Below are 14577 nucleotides of genomic sequence, written 5' to 3'. Positions count from 1 at the left end.
GGAAAAACTGACTTATAGTCCGGCAAATATGGTACTTTCGTTTTCAATTTCTGTCAGGTCGGAAAACGATATAAAGAAAGCAAAGTGCAAATGTGAGTTAATTGGTCCACGCTGTCCCTTGCTGGTTGCTGGTTGCAAGTCCTTGGAACTACGAATACTCTAGCTAAATTATTCAAAACCAAGCGAGATTTTACATGAAAACAACAATTTAAAGCAACATAAAGGAAAGAAACTAAATAATTAGAGAGTGACAGATGGACTATCTGACAAAAGAAACTTTCTATGAACTTGCTCAGAAAACGGAGTGTTCATATATGTTAAAAAATGAATAACAAATACTATATTTTTTCGAATTTTATGGAAGAACCATGGCATTGATGACATTATGGTGAGGTGACAGGCTTCATTTTCTCAAATTTTGTTATTTTTATGCAAGGTCACGAAACAATAACTTTTGCAAAGTACATTGCTATATATTCCAATCCATGATAAATTATTCACACATATGAAAAGCTTCCTGGCTGAAAGAGAAAGATAGGCTGGTATTCCTGGTTGTAATTTTAAAACATCAATAGCTTCCAATTTTTTAGTTCCAAAGACTTCCTCATTCTACAATTATCAGCTGCATGATATGGCGCTGTTATCATTCAATTTACTTACATTCCTCCTCCTCGTTGTTACCTGAGCAAAGCAAGACAAGGAGAATCTAGCTATCAGCGTGAACAGAAACACACAGAGAACTAGAACACATCACGACAATTCACAGAATAGCTTATTTTTCTTTAATACATTGAAACTGTTCAAGATGGAAGTCTGTTAAGTTGAATTATTTATCAAACTTATTAAGCTTGTTTACTTTTTCACAAATTTATTGCACTCCTGTTAAAGACCACCTGCAATGAAATTTCACTTTGGCCAGATTGGTTATCAGACATCCTTTATTTTTGAAGCGATTGAAACAACTTCGGCAAACATGCAGGGCTGGAAATTGACGACATGTGCACCTGGTAGCTCCGGGATATGACGTAAATCCCAGCATGTCATCTTTGAGATTTTAGGCAGCGTGCCACGAGCAGTCGCGAACGTTGCCTAATCTCAGAGGTCATAATGAGGAGCTGTGCTCTATCTCACCGTTATGGGTCATGCATCACTTCTGGCGAGCATAATGGCGGCATTTTGTTCTCAGTTTCGGTAACAAAAATGTCTGTTTGATAGCTTTTCATGGCACATCCAACTCCTACTTCAAACATAACATTTTGCATCGCGGCTGCTTTATATCTGTATCTGAAACTAATCTCCTTACGTGGTCCAAAATTTTGTTGAAATTTCGTTGAAGGGACACTAAAGAAAAAAAATTATTCCCACTGTGTTAGTAAACTGTCCTTCTACAATACAAAAAAAACAACTCTTACCATGAGAAGGGACTTGATAAACCAGAAAAAACAAGGAAAGGCTAGTGACGATGACGCCCTTAAGTTCCCACACCAGCTCGTTGTGACGTGATGGATTTTGACGGCATCTGCTAGGGCCTAGTCGATTGTTTATCGGTAAAAATGGTGGACTGCGCTGCTGTTCTAAAGGAGCCAAACATCGAACACGGCACGTTTCGTGAACCTTTACTGAGCCAATGAGACCCAAATACTGAAAAAATATTTTGAAATCCTTTTGTCACCAGGACAGGGGTTGTCAGCGCAAAGTTCTAAAAATGGAGCATTGCCCATTTTCTCTCTCAATATTCACCAATTATTGCAAAATAAACGAAAATAGAGTTTTCAAGGAATACCTTATCAGTTTAGGCTGACACAGTATTTCTCCTTAGTGTCCCTTTAACCCTTTGAGATGCTGTATACACAATTGTGTGCGCCAAAGTTGTGCACCAACAGCAAAGGCATAGATGAAAGTAATGACATTTAAAATGTATCACAACACTTCTGATTGCAATTGTGCTGCAAGATTGAATAGCATGTACAAAATGCTTTAGTAAAACAAGTGGGAATGTGGACGGTTGGGTATTTTTACTCGGAGTGAGTAGGTCGTCGTATGCAGTGGGTTCACTTCTTTCATTGTTTTTCACAATTCGTTGCACTAGGCACAATTTTCAAGTGACTAGATAAAGCTCTTCAAGCCTGCTTGACATGAAATAGTTGATGTTCTCATATCTGATGCTCCTGTATGAATTTTCGCATGGAGTCCACATTCTATAAACATTACAAAACATACTACTAAAGGGTTGAAAATTGTTAATCTATTTGGCAGCTGTACACATTTTATGATTCTGAAAATGTTGGAAATGCAGTTGAGGTAAGTTTTCAATCAACAGAATCAGTTAGCGCCTGAAATGGCTAAGCTGAAACACTGATAACACAAAAATGTTTATGAGATCCTTTAATGTTCCCCTTAAAGGATGACACAGCCTTACCAGAGCCACTGGTATGTCTTAAGACTGTTGTGTGCCACATCTTAAAGAAACAAAGGCAAAGTACAACACATGCCAAATAAATACAGCCAAAGCTGAAGTCTCCATATGATAGCAGGGAGAGCACTGGTGTTTGACCCTCTGTTTGCAAGTACCATGTGCTACTAAATACTCGGTGACAACCAAAGAGCTCTGCCCAGAAATACCATGCAGCACCTGCCTCCTCCTCTGTGCCTCTGCACTCCGAAACCCCCTGAGTGGCGCCGACATGAAAGGAAGTCACCTCTGCCATGTACTTCAAAAACATTAATGGACATAATAGACCAATTTCACAATAAGCTTCCCTACTCTACTGGTGCTGAAAAGAATGCTGGTAGCAGCAGTAGTAGTAGTAGTCTTTAGCAGGTTGAAGGGCAACTGCACTAAGTAGCAAGCTGTGTTTGTGCTACGAAAATCCACTTCGCTCTAGGCAGAAAAATTCTACAATAGAAGTGGGGTCGAGGAGAGGACCACCCACCCCAAATTGTCCTTACATTCAATAAAAAAATTCACAATGACATTGTACTCGGCAGTCCCCGCAATGTTTCCTTGAAGCCAAATACAATGGGAAAGCATCAAGGACTACTGTCATCGTGACGCTGACAGGACCACTGCGCATGTCCTCTGAATCTGGTAAAACTGGTCTATTGGCTGGCACATCTGCACAAATTCTATCTCGGTTTGACAGCAGTATTCTTGCTGCTGCATCCTTAGGTTGTCACTGGCTATAGTAGACATCCAACTGTGAAATCCCTTCTGCCAGCTACATCTAACTTCAATGCAAGATTGCTGTATTTTTTATTAATACGATTACTTTATTTCGTTGACTTTTCCCTCGCCACCAATCACTCCCTCCTTGGATGTCAGATCTTCCTCCAGAGTGTACTGCCACGTCCTCTCACATCAATGTAATTTCCTTTTACCACCACAGTCGGCGATCACTGCTTTTTGTCAGTACACAGCAGCTTGTCTCCTCAATGTGATTAAACCACTTCTTCCTGCTAAACTACCCTTTCTCTACCTTCACTAAAACACAAGAGGCTTTAATTTTTCCTCAGACGAGTATTCAAAACTCCCCGTTACTCAACACATCGTACAACCCAATTAGAGGTTCCACACAACTAATGAAATGAACAAGAAAGGGCTGAAAAATTCTTAGTGTTACATAATCACATAAAACCATTTTTTCAACTCTCCTTTCTGTGTACACTAGCCACGACGTGGAAAAGTGTTCGTAACTTAGTGAGAAAGTTGCTAAATTTAGTGAGGTTTTAGTTATTTAACCAGCAAATTGCCTTTTTAGAGTCTTAATTTTTTTTTTTTTTTTTTGTGACCTCAATAGCGAGCACTGAACCGTCCTGGTAAAATTCCTTAAGGGACTTTGCCTAAGTTCAATGCCTCAACCTTTTTAATCCCAAAGGCTTCCATTTGTCATAACTTCCAAAACCATACCGAAGAGCTTATTAGTGAGCCATCTGGTTGCACCAAAGCTGTTTTTCTAGGCAAAAGCACAATCCTGAGTTCCATTATCATTTCAGAAAAATTGGGGATTGTTTCAATTTTTGTGACTCGCCACTGCAGGAAGTAATTCACAGGACAATATTAAGTCGAGCTAGGTTGAAAGATTAGGCTTCTGTAGTAACAAATTTGTAGCGGGAACAGAGCAAGAGAGAAAATGACGAATGAATAATATTAGAGTGGCGCCACCTATTTGGGACGTCATATGTGACATCAGCATTGGCCGATGAGCGGCAGAGAGGGAAGTCACGTGGGCCTTACGTCAACTCGTCCGTTTTGCCACAGGCAATCCAAATTGAGGAGCAACAGCAATTTCTATGCAACAAATTCGCTGGCACAACGAAACCAATGATAGACTTCTAGACTAATAATCTATCAATCTAACTCGGCTTAATATTTTCCTTCAGTGTCCCTTTAAAGCTATAGTTCACAAAACAAGGAAGACATCTAGGAAAAATTAAAACAAACAAAATTACGACCATGTTAACATCGCTTAGCAGTTTTGTAGTGTTTAGGGCTGCAACCTAGCAACTGTGTCAAAAAAAGTTACTCTCACTGATGTGGAACCAACTTTGTTCTGATACTGCAGCAAGCAAAGCTGGCTAGCGTGTTTCACATGCCAGATATCAGTGTAGATTAAAGTGCAATTCCGCTTTCTCAGAATTCGGTAATTTCTGTACATTTATGCATTCTAAATATTTTAGCGATCTATTTAACGTCTGTGGCTCTGGTGAAGTAAAATTTGAGGATGTCTTGCTGGAGACTGCACAGATTTAAGCACGACTTACCAATATAGAAAGGTGTGGTTATTTCAGTCTCCCAATCTTCAGGGGGACAGTTGTCATCATCTTTGGTGTCCACTATTATGCCACCACTGTAGGCTTCTTCAAGCTGCTTGTCTAAATCTGCAAGGAACAAAAGGTAGAAGTTATTAAATTCGTCCGCTCAAGTGTAACTATGCGAGGAAAAACTGCTTTACATAAAAAGAAATGACAATCATGGTAGCTGGTACAATCCATTTTTGTTAATGTTACCTTGGTAACATATCCTTGCAAGGCACCTAGTACATTGCAGTCAATAACAGTCAATAACTCTGAAGTGATTATACAAAACATTTAAACTGGATATAACTCTGTAAAGCGAAGCGATCTCATTCGTCCTGTACTGCGAAACAATTTCATTCCTCAACACATATACATTTTACATCGCATTGGTCATTGTCACAAGGTAGGGACTATTTTCTTAACACGCAAACTCATTCAATGTCCTTTCTTCCTCGCACATCACAAGAATGGAATCGCCTTCCTGCCGACATTGTTTCAATCAACGATAACCATGCCTTTAGCAAGCATTAGCTGACATTGTATAAGTACTAGTTATTCGTTCTACCTACTGCTTATTACTTTGTTCAATGTTTTGCTATTTGCTTCAAGTTTATATTCTTTGTTATCAGCAATTAGCTAACATTTCATTAGGCATACTATGCCTTTAGTATATACATTAACCTGCTGCACATTTTATTGTTTCTTGTTGATTGTTCACAACCCCTCCCCTGTGCCATACCTTTAGCTCTGAGGGTGTACTAAATAAATAAATAAAGCCGGATGTATGTGGAATTGTGTGGATGTTGTTTAAGCATATTTGCGCCATCAGCCATCGTAAAAATTGACAATAATTTGATCTAGACTGTTGTCATCACAGACGATGAAAAGCACCCACGATGCATGTTTTGAACAGGGCCGAGTTCATGTGAAAAGCTAGGACATGGCATCAATATTCCACCCGATCACTCAGTGTTATACCTTCATCTATGTGTTTAGGCAAAGAAAAGCAGTTTTTAAAAGTAATATTGTGACGTCATTCTCCACACCGGCGCTCCGAAACAACTCCTTACGGACAGGCACACCGCTACCTACGTCATGTGTCGCACAGGCTCAAGAGCCTAGGACAGCAAGCAGGAATTTCCTTTGTTTTTTAGGCGCCGCACAAGCTTTCGCAGTTACGTGCCTGGACCTGTCCCGGGAAATGGTACCGCGCAAGTGCAAAGGCAAACATAAAATATTTTTATAGAATGCATCAAGAAAGTTGTGCATAGCGTTCCACTTTCTTGTGGTATGAAGTACGTAGAACAGATGGGTCGATGCCTCAACGTCAGACTACAAGAACACAACTCAAAGGTGCAGAAAGGTAGGCATGGCTTTCTCGCATTGCAATGTAATCAGTGTGGTTGTGTTCTGATGTTCTACAACAAGGCTGCAGTCATCGCGAAACATGCGAGCAATCACACAAGGGTAATATTTGAGGCCACAGTCATTGCCAAGAGTGATGGTGCTAGCAAACCCTCAGCTGCCTTGTCTGACAAAGAATGGGCCTATCTTGAATGCAGAGTGGTTCTTGCTCCTAATCTACCTTGCTTTGTCACAAATGAATGATGAGGGGTTACGTTTGCTTTTGGTTTTGTTCTTTCTCGTTTTAGCTCTGTTAGAAACTTTGCAAAGTAACAGTTCAATTGCAATCACATATGCGAGTATGCCTATATATATATATATGCCCTTCTTAATAAACCTTTAGTTGGACGTCAGCACTTGTTTTCAGTCCTCCGTCCACTGTTGCGCTGTTTTTATAATCAAATGTGCACCCCACAGGAACCTTAACCAGTGTAACAACTCAAAGTAAAAAATTAAACACTGAAATTCCTGCGCTTGTGTAGTTGAAACCCTGCTGAAATCCTGCGCTTAAAGGGACACTAAGAGCAAATACTAAATCCAATGTGGACTGCTTAAATATCATTCCAAAAACCTCGCAACGCTTGTTTCGTGCAACAAAAATACTTAGTTTACGAGAAAATTTCATCTGTAGGGTCCGAATACCTTTATGGCAATTAAAATCTCCCGCCACGCCAACCAGGGAGTGGTGACGTTGCATACGCCATCACCGCCCTTTGCTGCCGTCGGTGAGTAAAGCGGCGCCTGATAGATGGCGGTACAATGCGCCGCTGCAGCTGCTTTTAGTCAAGTGGCGTGGACCGTTTGGGCAGTTTGGGCATCCCGCGACATCACATAGAAGTGGAATTATCTGCTACTTGCAGTTTGTGCGAGTTTCGTGAGCCAGCAAAATCAGCGCAGCGTTACGCGATAACGGAACTACTGAAACGCGAAAGTGCAGAGTCAAGCGAAAATGAAATCTTTCAACTGCCCGCGTCGTCAACGGTGTAATGTCAATGAGTTCTTTTTTCTAAAAATGAACTAGAACTGGTCAAGTAGCATTTTCTTTCATCTTATAATACAGTACAACAATTTTTTTATAACGATTGGTTGAGTACTAGTGACACAATTTAAATGAAGAGTGCCTTCGCCATCGGGCAAGTACTTGAAGGGGGAGTCTCTAATCGTGTCCTGCATTTACCTCAATTTCTCGATTACTAAGCTCTGTTCACGATGATATAAATGCCTTAGAGATACTTGACCACTAATCCATCACTTTAGCTTGACTTAGTATTTGCCTTTAGTGTCCTTTTAATTCTGTGCTTGTGTAGTTCAAATCCAGCACTAATACAGCTCCACAACATGACACCTGGGGAAGTACGAAGCAGTGATGCACCGGTGTTTCCCTTACGTTAACTCACCGCTGGTTTGAACTACACAAGCGCAAGATTTGAGCAGGATTGGAGCTACATTAAGCGCTGGAAGTGCGAAGCAGTGATGCGCCAGTATTTCCCTTGGGTTATTCTTGCACAAGTGAGGAGGAATCGAGCGCTTGTGGGGTGGTGGTGCCCTCTCTTGCACTGCGCTGGTACTAGACTGGCGTTTTGGAAGCATTTTCACGAGTTTCTGTTAATTCCCACATATCCAATGCGGGTATGCACCACCCATGATTTTATTATCGTGAATCGAGACGTAACTGACGAGCATACGATGTTATTGATGTCATGACCTATCAGTCATGTTAGTCATACATTCGTACCCTTCCATGCCAATTTTGGCATATACCAAGTTAACAAGATGGAAGTTTTCGGCATATCTTGTTTTTGTGCGTGACCGCGACGACATGACATCACATTAGACACCGACAGCCCGGGCCTCTAAAATGTTTCGCACTTAAACCTGTAACTGATGAATGCCCGTGTCTGAGTAAACACTACACTGCATGCCACACAATAGATAAAAACCTGTATATTGCAACTGTAACCTATAAGTAAATTTTAACGGACAGTTGAGGTATCAGCACTTGACATAAAATAACACTTGGCAAGCTCCTAATATCAACAGGCAGTTGGAACCAATTTTTTTTAAAGATATGGCAAATCAAACAGCAGTTGAAAGTATTAAATTCACCAATGCTCCTTCAGGTTGCATGTCTATGCAACTAAGGCTCCACAGTAGGTACAGCAGGTTTTGCGAATTAAACCTTTGGCAAAGTAGAATGAAGTAGAACATACCGTCAACACATCTTGCAAAGAAAAGTGACACTATCATTCAATGAAATCAAATGTATCACACCTCTAAAAACAAGTGTACCCTGGAGCTATGCATATGGTTGCCATTGGTTGTGTAACTCGATACCCATATTACATGCCAAAAAGAGCACAAATACATGTCAAAGTGGCTCTGCAGTTCCAATGTAAAGGAAAATTGTAAGACAAAAGGAAAAAAAAAAAAGAAAACATGATTATTCAGATGATGGAAAGCACGACCATTCAGATTAGTTTCACGCAGACAGTGAGAGAAAAATAAAACCATAAAATCAATTGCCATAATCAAGAACTTGGGACATTGCCATGCCAACAAGGCGGTTGGTGAAAATTCTTAAGGAAGCTGTGCCTGGAGCTCCTGAGACTTATGACGAATGTCCTCGGAAATGCATTGGCTCTAACGGAGGTCAATGCTTTGAAATTCTAACACTTATGTGGACTCTGGTGCAGTCCTTATTGGGGTCATTACAAGCTTCACCCCCTGTAGTCCTCGAGCATGTGCATAACCATCTGCTGGACTGCTTCTCAACCTTAATCTTATGCAACTGCCCCAATGATATACTTTGTGACATTAAGAAACAGCACAAAATTCTGCTTAGTCAAACCTACAAGCATTGCTTCCTTGCTCTCAACATGCTTAAACGTCTGAACCTCAGACAGAATTTAGGGATTGAAAGGCTACACAGGAACCTAAGTACAGCCTTGAGGAGCTTCCACTTGAAGTTGTTTTCTACCAATATTTGTTACTGTCAAGCACCTTCATCGTCATCCCAGGGAATCTCTCCTGTAGCATGTTCAGGGTTGTCGTCCACTTCGTTTCCCTGCTGAGGTTCCCTCGTACCAGCTTCTTCCACATCATCGTTTGAACCGATGTCCAGTCTGCCATTCACATGAGTTTCATTTGTGCTAAGTTGTTCAGCACCATTTTGAGAATCTGTGCTGATGGGTTCATTCTGCAGAGGCTCAGCGACGTCAACTTGCATAGCACCACCTACAAAGCTGGTGTCTGCCTGTCCATTCAGCTGAGTTTGAGAGGCATCCCCTCCGTCAGCTGCCTTCACACAGGTGCTGATGGGTTCATTCTGCCGAGGCTCAGCGACGTCAACTTGCACTGCACCACCTACACAGCTGGTGTCTGCCTGTCCATTCAGCTGAGTTTGAGAGGCATCCCCTCCGTCAGCTGCCTTTACACAGGTGCTGATGGGTTCACCTGTGAAGCTGCACTGACCGTCTGTAGCCTTGCACTGGTCTTGGGCACACGCATTAGCATCAGATGAGGACGAAACTGGTGGCTTCATCTTCCTGCACTGCTCTGAAAAAAGAAAATGAACAAGAAAAAAGAAATCAAATGAGCAACTTTTGCGAGTGAAATCAGTTGAATTGAAGACACTAAAAAGTTCAAGTAAAAATTTGTGCACCACAAAGATGGCAGACTGCTCTTCATTTTCTTTTGGACCTTCATGTAAGCTATTATCATATATACCTTATTTTCTCAAATCTGCCATTGTTTCTTTGGTCACAGTGGGGAAAGGTGCTTACATTCAAAGAAAATAAAATGGCATTACAGAACTTCGGCAAGAAATATTATCTTACACAGAAACTCAAAAGTAAGCTGTCATTTTCAGTGAATGAAAAAATGTTAGTTGGCGAAGCAAATTACTACTAACCTTCACATTTGCCTTCAGTTACCCATATTTTTGTTTGACTAATGTACCAAGATTACCAGCCACAACACAGTTCAAGGAAGAATTCTGACAGACAAGGAACATGCCAAATTTAAAAATGAGGTTTACAAAAGGTATAGCTGTGAGAAAAAAATGAAGGTAGAACAAAAATGCAACTGCACATGTGTGTCAGCTCAAACTTGACTGAGGTAATGCGCTTCCTTCTTTCAAATACCAACTGAAGGGATGCCGATGCTGACCAGTATCCATTCTTCGAAGGAGATAGGTTACCTCAGTCAAGTTTTGGTTGACACGCATGCGCAGTAGCATTTTATTGTGATAGCAACTATTTGCTTATTTCATTGCCTGCCAACAGCTGTAAAGCCTTGGCGACAGGTCACTAGTACATACAACAGCATATGAACATAAAATATGAAAACAGAACAGCATTTCCACCATTATCGCATGCTAAAGTAAATATACAAGGCACGAGTTCATATAAGAAACTTGAGAAAAAGATGTGTTTGCTAAACTAAATTACATTAAAGCATCCTGTGTGCCAACTTTACACAGAGACTCAATTAATAATATCTATGTCAGACGAATTGGCATTGTACACCTGCTGCAGCCGTGTCATGGGGCAAGTGAGAGAGAGATTAGGGTAAAACACGTCAAAACACGTGCTGGTTTTCAGTGACAGATCCTGAAATTGCAGCTATACAGACGCTTGAGGTGTATTTGTGCCGTAGCCGTTGCCATGCTCTCATGCCATCTACAGCACATGCATAGCCAGCGCATGAATGATTAAAAAGGCCTACAGAGACGTGACGTGCATTTGGCTCCAAAAGCAACTAAGCCAAAAGGATGCATCTTCCTACTCCCCTTGATCAGCACTGCCAGAGCCAGGGCAGTGTTCTGGCTTCCACTGCTAGCATTAGTGTTGGGTGCACAAGTTAGCATTTGTTCTGAGCAGCTGTGTACATACCACACTGTGGTGAACGTCAAGGTAAATTTGTGTCATCTTTTCTTTGGATGCCGACCACAGCCGACGATTTTCCTTGTCTCATGTCGTGCACCATCGAGGTGTGACCGACGCCTGCAATGTCGCTCGCACACTCCTCATCGCAGAAGTGATCCGAGACACTTGCAGTGTAACGCTAAACCCTGCTTCAACGCTTAGTATTTGAGCAATACTGACAATTTTCTTGCTTTGCCTTCTTTTCCACACCCAGCTGTACTACTTTTGTAAACCTAATTTGTAAGCCTAGCATCATTCCTGCCCGATTTCTTCCTAGAATTTTTTGATGCTGGAAATCTTTGCACATTACTTGGTCAACCTACTATCAAAGGTCAACCTACTACCATCCAAAGGCAGCTTTTCTATTTTCTTTTTTAATATTTGCATTAATTCTAACGAGAAACCAATCAAGTAATACATTTTTAGAATTAGAAGAAAGGGAACCGAGGGGCCCGATTTTTATTAATCATGCCATAAGAAGCCAACAAACATAGACACCAAGGACAGCATAGGGGAAATTACTTGTACTTACTAAATGAATGAAAGAAATGATAAATTAATGGAAATTAAAGCAGATGAAAAAACAACTTGCCACAGGTGGGGAACACGTCATCGCATTACACGTTCGATGCTCTTACCAATTGAGCTACCCGCGGCACTGTTTTCCCATCCACTTTCTGTTTTACTACTAGAACTAACTCTGAGTTTTAGCCAGTGCCACCACTCACAAACTTTGGCAGCGGATGTGGAACATCCTTTCTGTCGCAGGCATCACGAATACGTGAACGAGACGTGACATACTCGAGACAAGATGTCACGTACCCATGACGCCTGCAGCAGAAAGGATGTGCCACATCCACCGCCAAGGTTTGTGAGTGGTGGCACTGGCTAAAACTCACAGGGTTAGTTCTAGTTCTAAAAACATAAATACCCCTGAAAGTGGATGGGAAAACAGCGCCGCGGTAGCTCAAATGGTAAGAGCATCGCACACGTAACGTGTAGACGTGGGATCATTCTCCACCTGTGGCAAGTTGTTTTTTCATCCACTTTCATTTCCATTAATTTATCATTTATTTATTTCAATTACTAAGTACAAGTAATTTCCCCTATGCTGTCTTTGTTTGTTGGCTTCTTATGGTATTTTTAGAATCAGAATGACATAGAAAAAAATAGAGGGAAACAAGGGGAATGCGGGAGATGGCGATTCAAGGCGATGAGTAACACGAGAACAAGGTGAGGGCAGGAGCCAACGATTCGACAAGTGGACTTGTCTTCTTCAAGGCCTTGAAGAAGACAAGTCCACTTGTCGAATCGTTGGCTCCTGCCCTCACCTTGTTCTCGTGTTACTCATCGCATAGAAAAAAATAATTATTACATACAAAAACTTGAGAAATTTGGTACGTTTTTTGGAATTAATTTGGGGGTTAAAGGGTTAATTCAGCATGCTGCCAACACTAGCAATTACACTGACAGTCACATTGTGGTTCTTTGCACAGAATACTGAAGATAACCAGTTTTTCAAAACATGCATATTGTCCTTAAGGAAAAAGGTAAGGCAACACATGAAATCACCAAAGTTTTGCTCATCATGAAAATAGTGAAGCGTGCATAAATCATCCAGAAATATATATCACACAGATATAACATTTCTTGAAGGTACGCAGCGCGTTTTTGGCATCAAGGTTCTTGCTTCATATGCTTAGTCATCTTTAGAGCTTTTGCTGTTGTTTTCTTCTTGTTTCTAGAATGTGCATACATCATGGTTTACTTTGAGAATAAATTTTCTGCTGCAGCTGTAAGTCTTAACGCTTGTCCCACGTGCCTGTTTTCAGTTCGTTTGTATTTGGCCTTTAATTGCACTAGTTACCATGCAAATATAGAACTAGGCCGCTTGTCATTTCTCTTTATGGAATTGTTTTAATTCAGCTTATTTACAATGGTGCACCCATTAAATTGGTTACCAACATCAACAGGTCCACTTCGAAAACAAAAAGTGCATGCTCTTGCACTTCCTCTCTGAGAACACAGGCAGTCTGATACAAGGAATGCTTACATGCAAGAAGAGTATTTTTGCCTAAATGAAGCATGGCTGCCCTTAAAATGCTGAAGAAATTGATGAGCTTAAGAATTCTTCACGGCTACACACCGAGAGCTTTGTTTGGTAGTCTTCACAAACATATCATCAAGGACAAAACTGAGCTACCGTCAAACAACAACACAAAAATAGTGGGAAAACAAGGGCTCGAGCCAACGTTTTGACAAAAGGAGTTGTCTTTTGCAGTGCCCGCCGAAGTCCCCTTCTTGAAACGTTGGTCTGGCCCGAGGCTTGTTCGCCCACTATTCACTACATCAAGTTTCCATCTCCCTGCGAACCCTTTGTCATGCCCACGTGTCACATATGCCCGCACATGTAAAAGGGATCGGCGCAGGGCCTGGATAGCGAAGACAGTATACACAAGAAATACACAGGTTACGTATCATAAATGGCAATGCACTTTCCGCTAATGAGAAAGATTGATGAACCTAGACATGCCAAAAGCGTGGCCAAAGGTAAACGTGGCAAGTTGACACAGCACATGAAGGATCGTGGTAAACCAACGAGCTAAGATCATGCACCGAATTCATAGATTCTAGACATGCATGCAAAGCTGGTACACTGATAATAATTCCCGTGTCGAAACAGTGTCACTGGAGACGCATGGCTGCCTCAAAGTGCAGTTTGAGGCAGCAGTAAGGTTCCTTATCCGAAAGCCAAGAAATTATACGTATGCTGGTCATTGGTCGATACGCATGTGTTGAATGACAATGCATGCAGCATGCGATGACAGAAAACGGGCAGTAATCCTGTCCAGCAAGAGAACCGCCGAAGGTCCATCTCAAAAACAACGCGCGGCTTGAGCGCACGCTAGATAACAAAATTCACGAACAGAGACCGCGCTGAACAAATTATGAAACACGCACGACACGGTGTCTTCCGCCCGCAGGTTTCCAGCAGCCACTGCTCTAGCACCAGCCTCCACCTGCACCGCACTGTCACTTCTATCAGCCGCTTCTTGCTCGTATTGCTTCTCTCAGTTCTCTGTTGGGTCGACCCACTCGTGCTCTCGCAGAGCGCGGGCCCGCAAGGGTCGCGGCAGACCGGCAGAGTTAGGCTAACCCGCGCTTCGTAGTTGCATGAGTCCCAGTGATTTGCACGTACTCTTAATAAGATTCACACTGATATATTATTATTTTATTATTAAATCAGCAGTGTAATCACCAAGAAGTCAACGTTTTGTCGCCTAGCGTGTTTGATTACCCTGTATGTACATAACAAAAACGGCACAAAAAAATTAAATTACAAAGGCGGCAAAATTTGCGCGCACTTAATTGTGATGTTCCGTGCGGAAAGAGAGAATAAACTTTAAGCAAAAGAGCGTAGGTAGCTCGTGTGCTGGTAGCATGGCTGGTA

At 41.6% G+C, this 14577-nt stretch overlaps 1 protein-coding gene across 1 annotated transcript in view; it reads right to left on the bottom strand.

Moving 5' to 3' along the window:
• The window catches only part of LOC119453004 (uncharacterized), a 31958-nt gene extending 17654 nt beyond the window's left edge, over nucleotides 1–14304 (bottom strand). The window contains exons 1-4 of the mRNA XM_049667477.1: nucleotides 14088–14304; nucleotides 9202–9756; nucleotides 4762–4878; nucleotides 661–681 (exon numbers count right to left, since the gene is read on the bottom strand). Of these exons, the coding sequence (XP_049523434.1) occupies nucleotides 661–681; nucleotides 4762–4878; nucleotides 9202–9742 (679 nt within the window). The 5' untranslated portion in view covers nucleotides 9743–9756; nucleotides 14088–14304. The remainder of the gene's footprint in view (nucleotides 1–660; nucleotides 682–4761; nucleotides 4879–9201; nucleotides 9757–14087) is intronic.
• Between the last annotated feature and the right edge of the window lie 273 nt (nucleotides 14305–14577).

Source organism: Dermacentor silvarum, chromosome 5 (assembly GCF_013339745.2).
Source record: "Dermacentor silvarum isolate Dsil-2018 chromosome 5, BIME_Dsil_1.4, whole genome shotgun sequence".
In the NCBI taxonomy this organism is placed as follows: Eukaryota; Metazoa; Arthropoda; class Arachnida; order Ixodida; family Ixodidae; genus Dermacentor; species Dermacentor silvarum.
Note: the sequence above shows the minus strand (reverse complement) of the source record. Positions and strands in the feature narration are given on the sequence as shown.